This window comes from Oncorhynchus gorbuscha, linkage group LG01 (genome assembly GCF_021184085.1).
Source record: "Oncorhynchus gorbuscha isolate QuinsamMale2020 ecotype Even-year linkage group LG01, OgorEven_v1.0, whole genome shotgun sequence".
In the NCBI taxonomy this organism is placed as follows: domain Eukaryota; kingdom Metazoa; phylum Chordata; class Actinopteri; order Salmoniformes; family Salmonidae; genus Oncorhynchus; species Oncorhynchus gorbuscha.
The window spans coordinates 42,612,807-42,619,007 of record NC_060173.1 but is presented as its reverse complement, the minus strand read 5'-3'; the positions used below and the strand labels follow the sequence as shown (position 1 = coordinate 42,619,007).

The following is a 6,201-nucleotide window of genomic DNA, read 5'->3' as shown; positions in this document are numbered from 1 at the left end:
CCCAGTCAGGGCTGAGAAATGAAGTAGAAGTTAGTACGCGGTCAGTCGGCCAGGGGGTCTTTACGCGCTCCTTTAGTTTATGCTTTTTTTTGTGGACACTTCAACATCGCAATGTCTCCATTGGTGTCCCCTCGGGTTTTCTCTGAGATGGAGGTAGCCCGTCATTGCACAAAATACTCATGTTGGGTATTATTGGGGACGAAGGTTTATGATGTGACGGGATTCCTTCGAATGCATCCGGGTGGAGAGGCTCTGATATTACACAGGTCAGGGAATGATGTCAGCCTGGAGATGGAGGGACCCCCGCACCGCCATTCCGAGAACGCACGGCGGTGGATGGAACAGTACTACATTGGAGAGCTGGACACAGACAGTAATGCCGATGAAACTCAGGTACAGGCTATAATACTCTGCTCTGATAGCCTACTCTAAAATGTAACCCAAGTATAGTTTCTTATCGAATCAAATCGAATTGTATTTGTCACATACAACAAATGCGTGTTTACAAGCACTTAACCAACAATGCAGTTCAAACAATAGAGTTAATATAATATTTACTAAATAAACTAAAGTGAAAAAAATCGAAACAATCAAAAATAAACAATACATGTACATAACAATAACGAGTTAACTATATACAGGGGTACCTGGACCGAGTCAATGTGCCGTGTATAGGTTAGTCGAGGATGTCATAAGGTGAACGCACCAATTTGTAAGTCGCTCTGGATAAGAGCGTCTGCTAAATTACTTAAATGTAAATGTAAATGTAATGTGTATAGTGACTGCATAGATGATAAACAGCGAGTAGCAGCGGTGTAAAAACAAAGGGGGTCAATGGAAATAGTCCCTGTGTCATTTGGTTAGTTGTTCAGCAGTCTTATAGCTGGAAAGTAGACTGCACTACATTAAGACGATGTACATGGCGGTGTGATTTTCACATCTGATTTGAGACACATTGCCTATTTGCATCAAACAACAATCTCACATTGCCCCTATTTGTAAACCACATGCACATGCATGCATGTGGTTTACAAATAGGAGACGATGATGGCACAACAATATGCCTATTAACACAGTCAGTGGATTTGGGAGAAACTTTCCATTACTCTAATGGTTGTAGGCTACATGCAAGTCAGTCGCAGTCGGTGCTGTTTATGTTGAAGGCAGGCAATTTTATTTTTTCCAGAGCATGGACTTTTCTATTACAGCATATTGGATGACTGTCATTCATATTACATTCATCCAGTTCATTGTAACATTGATAGGTTTAGGCTACTACATGATACTCTAATTTTCCCTATACACATCATGAGGTTGCTTTCTCTTGACACAGGTCAAGAGAAAGATTTGAGGTGACAGACAGTGACACATTCAATACCAGCTTACATACTTGATTATAGTTCAACAGTTGCAAACAAGAGTTTCTATTGGACAAAATCAGATATGTTTATTCCCATTTCATTCCGTTTGCTTCTGTTTAAGAAACGTTTTTCAACAGAATCTGCTAAATGAATACACCCCTGATCGGACATAAACCCAGTTCACTTTTATAACAGCCACGTTGTATTCCTTCTCACATCTACCCACTCTCCTCCTCAAACCTTTTCCCTTCGCTTGTGGACTTCAATGCACAACACATCAGCTGTATGCGACCAGGCTAAAAAACCTTTCCAAGCCAAACCATGTCATAACCGCTACACAGCCTACCTCATTGTCCCCATATTAGCTAAAGTAACGTCATAGTCAACATAGCTAATAGAACTAGAGTTAATAAACCCGCTACAATTATGCAGTAACGTTAGTGTACAGTATAGTAAGCAGTTTAGCACTTACACCGGTGGGCCCGATGGCAATAAATTAGTAAAACCAAAAGCTTACCTTGACTTGGAAGAGTTCCAGTGTTGTGTTGGATAGTCATAGCCAGCTAGCTAATATAGCATCCCTTTGATTGAGCTGGGTGTTTGAGTAGGTTAAACTAGCTAGCTAGCTGCATTTACTGGCAAAGAAAGTGAAAGTGAAAAACAAGACACAATATAGTTCTCTCCCTCTCTTGCTTCTCTATCGTTATTGAAGAAATTAATTTGTTAAAAACTGTAAAGCTATTTTCTTTCTCTGAGTCATCTATCACCACATTTTATGCACTGCAGGGCTAGCTAGCTGTAGCTTATGATTTCAGTACTAGATTCATTCTCTGATCCTTTGATGGGATGGACATGTCAGTTCATGCTGCAAGAGCTCTGATAGGTTGGAGTACATCCTCTGGATGTTGTCATAATTACTGTGTAAGTGAATGGAAGGGGATGAGAACCATGAGCCCCCTAGGTGTTGCATTGAAATCAAATAACATTTTATTGGTCACATACACATGGTTAGCAGATGTTATTGCGAGTGTAGCGAAATGCTTGTACTTCTAGTTCCGACAGTGCAGCAGTATCTGACAAGTAATATCTAACAATTACACAACAGATACCTAATACACACAAATCTAAAGGAATGGAATAAGAATATATAAGTATGTGGATGATTAGTGACGGAGCTGCATAGGCTAACATGCAATAGATAGTATAGAATAGAGTATATACATATGAGGTGAGTAATGCAAGATATGTAAACATTATTAAAGTGGCATTATTAAAGTGACTACTGGTCCATTTATTAAAGTGGTCAATGATTTCAAGAATAGAAGCTGTTTTTCAGTCTCTCGGTCCTAGCTTTGATGCACCTGTACTGACCTTGCTTTCTGGATGGTAGCAGGGTGAACAGGCAGTCGCTCGGGTGGTTGTTGTCCTTGATTATCACCCTCTGGAGATCCCTGCGGTTGTAGGCGGTGCAGTTGCCGTACCAGGTGGTGATACAGCCCGACAGGATGCTCTCAATTGTGCATCTGTAAAAGTTTGAGGGTTTTAGGTGACAAGCCAAATTTCTTCAGCCTCTTGAGGTTGAAGATGCACTGTTGCACCTTCTTCACCACGCTGTCTGTGTGGGTAGACCATTTCAGTTTGTCTGTGATGTGTACGAAGGGGAACTTAAAACTGTCCACCTTCTCCAATGCTGTCCCAAAGATTTGGATGGGGGGGTGCTCCCTCTACTGTTTCCTGAAGTCCACGATCATCTCCTTTGTTTTGTTGACGTTGAGTGAGAGGTTATTTTCCTGACACCACACTCAGATCCCTCACCTCACCTCCTCCCCGTAGGGTTAGGGTTAGGGTTAAGCTCATCAACTGCGCCTGCAGCAGACGTGATACCCACTGTCATGGCATTGAAACACCTGCTCAACAAAACTGCAGACAGTCTGTGAACAAGTGATTCGGTGGCATTCTCTCAATACTGTCCACTACTTTGATGCAGACAAAAAACAGGTTTCAAGTGAAATGTTACAGACACAGATGGACAAGATGGAAACGGACACAGTGACAGTGCGCACCGAGGAAGAGAGGCCACGGACAGACAGCTGAAACGTCACTGTTTGTCATGTATGATGAAATCCTGGTTGAGAATGAAACGACTGAACAATGAAACAGCACAGCAAGTAAGTGAAAGAAATAGGGTTTGATGATGTTTTAATGGTAATGGAAATGTAAACAAAATAACTTTTTGCTCAGTGTGGTGTGTGTGTAAACTTGATTTAACTAGGCAAGTCAGTTAAGAACAAATTCTTATTTTCAATGATGGCCTACACCGGCCAAACCCGGACGATGCTGGGCCAATTGTGCGCCGCCCTATAGGACTCCCAATCACAGCCGGATGTAATACAGCCTGGATTCAAAGCAGGGACTGTAGTGACGCATCTTGCACTGAGATGCAGTGCCTTAGACCTCTGTGTCCGTGTGTGTGTTAACTATTTAACTGTACTAGAATGCTTAAAAGGCCGCTAAAATTGTAAATATCGGTTATCGGTAGCGTGTTTTGGCAAGGAAAATATTGGATACCGGTATCGGCCAAAAATGTCATATCGGTGCATCACTACTTATAACACTAAGTTTCATTGGTCGACTCTGACTTTTGGAAACTGTTGCTACCTCTACAACCGCATCATAAAGTGTGAGTGTTGCAGAGAGGAGGAAAGGGATGCATGTGGTTGCCACTGCCTTGATCCTGTTTACTACAGTTAAACACGGTCACTGTGTTGATCCTGTTAACCACAGTTAAACACTTTACTGCTCCCTCATGCAAGTCTTTATACCCAAGTATGGCATTCTCCTCTCTGTCAAAGTCTTATTTTATCACGTCAATTCAAACATTGGGTTCAGTTTCAATTGACAGGCTTGTGTTTACAGTGCTGTCAGGGTTTTGCATTGATTATAGTGCTGGTATTATAAACAAGAGTTTTGGCGATGCGCCTCTTGCTTATTCAGTGGTCCCTTTATGTAAACATTAGGGGCCAACCCAGAAGACAATTCTCTTTACATCCTCCCACCCGCCCATTAGCCCATCTTCTGTCTCTCTTCGAGGTAGCAGAGGATGGAAGTACTGGTAGAGTAACGTAATGCTGCCGTGTCATAGGAGAGACGTTAATGGATGATTTGGTGATCCATGTCAATTCTTAATTGGATGGCATAAATGGGGGAAATTTGGAATAGAAATTGGAATTTGTTTTACTCTCTGACTTGACTGGAATTTAGATGGAATTGACCCCAACCCTGTTTTGTTGCTCTGGGTTTGGCTACTCAGATTGGCATTGTGCTGTCAGTATTTTTTTGTGTATGAGAAAAGACGCTAATCTGGCTTCTGGCTGGCTTCCGTGCATTGGCAGGGCAGAGCAGCTTCGTCTAGTAAGATGAGGGGCGGGAGTGTGTGTCTATTTGTCAATAACTGCTGGTGCGCTATGTCTAATATTAAAGAAGCCTCAAGGTATTTCTCGCCTGAGGCAGAATACCTCATAATAAGCTGTAGAGCACAAAAGAGAGTTGTCATCTATATTATTCGTAGCCGTCTATTAACCACCACAAACCAATGCTGGCATTAAGGCTGCTCTCTACGAGCTGTATAAGGACATAAGCAAACAAGAAAATGCTCATCCAGAGGCGGCGCTCCTAGTGGCGAGGACTTCAATGCAGACAAACTTAAATCCATTTTACCTCATTTCACCAGCATGTCACATGTGCAACCAGAGCCAAAACAACTCTAGACTACCTTTACTCCACACACAGAGATGCATACAAAGCTCTCCCTCACCCCCCATTTGGCAAATCTGACCATAATTCCATCCTACTGATTCCTGCTTACAAGCAAAAACTATAGCAGGAAGTACCAGTGACTCACTCAATACGGAAGTGTGCCAGATGACGCGGATACTACGCTACAGGACTATTTAAATAGCACAGACTGGAAAATGTTCCGGGATTCCTCCAATGGCATTGAGGAATATACCACCTCAGTCACCTGCTTCATCAATAAGTGCATCTGTCGTCCCCACAGTGATCGTACGTACATACCGCAACCAGAAGCAATGGATTACAGGCAACATCTGCACCGAGATAAAGGCTAGAGCTGCCGCTTTCAAGGAGTGGGACACTAATCCGGATGCTTAAAGAAATCCTGCTATTCCCTCAGACGAACCATCAAACAGGCAAGACTCATACTACACTGGCTCTGACACTTGTGGCAGGGCTTGAAAACTATTACGCACTACAAAGGGAAACCCAGCAATGAGCTGCCCAGTGACGCGAGCCTACCAAATGAGCTAAATGCCTTTTATGCTCGCTTCAAGGCAAGCAACACTGAAGCATGCATGAGAGCACCACCTGTTCCAGACAACTGTGTGATCACGCTCACCGTAGCTGATGTGAGCAGGACCTTTAAACAGGTCAACATTCACAAAGCCGCAGGGCCAGACGGATAACCAGGATGTGTACTCAAAGCATGCGCGAAGCAACTGGTAAGTGTCATCACTGACATTTTTAACCTCTCCCTGACCGAATTGAATACCTACATGTTTCAAACTGACCACCATAGTCCCTGTGCCCAAGAAATCGAAGGTAACCTTCCTGAATGATTACCGCCCATAGCACTCACGTCTGTAGCCATAATGTGCTTTGAAAAGCCGGTCATGGCTCACATCAACACCATCATGCCGGAAATCCTAGACCCACTCCAATTTGCATACCGCCTCAACAGATCCACAGATGATGCAATCTCAATCGCATTTGACACTTTCCTTTCCCACATGGACAAAAAGGAACACCTACGTGAGAATGCTGT

General features: G+C 43.0%; 1 protein-coding gene across 1 annotated transcript in view; it reads left to right on the top strand.

Moving 5' to 3' along the window:
- fa2h (fatty acid 2-hydroxylase) overlaps window positions 1-6,201 on the top strand; it is a 31,439-nt gene continuing 25,238 nt past the window's right edge. Inside the window, exon 1 of the mRNA XM_046353368.1 lies at window positions 1-393. Within this exon, the coding sequence (XP_046209324.1) occupies window positions 112-393 (282 nt within the window). The 5' untranslated portion in view covers window positions 1-111. The remainder of the gene's footprint in view (window positions 394-6,201) is intronic.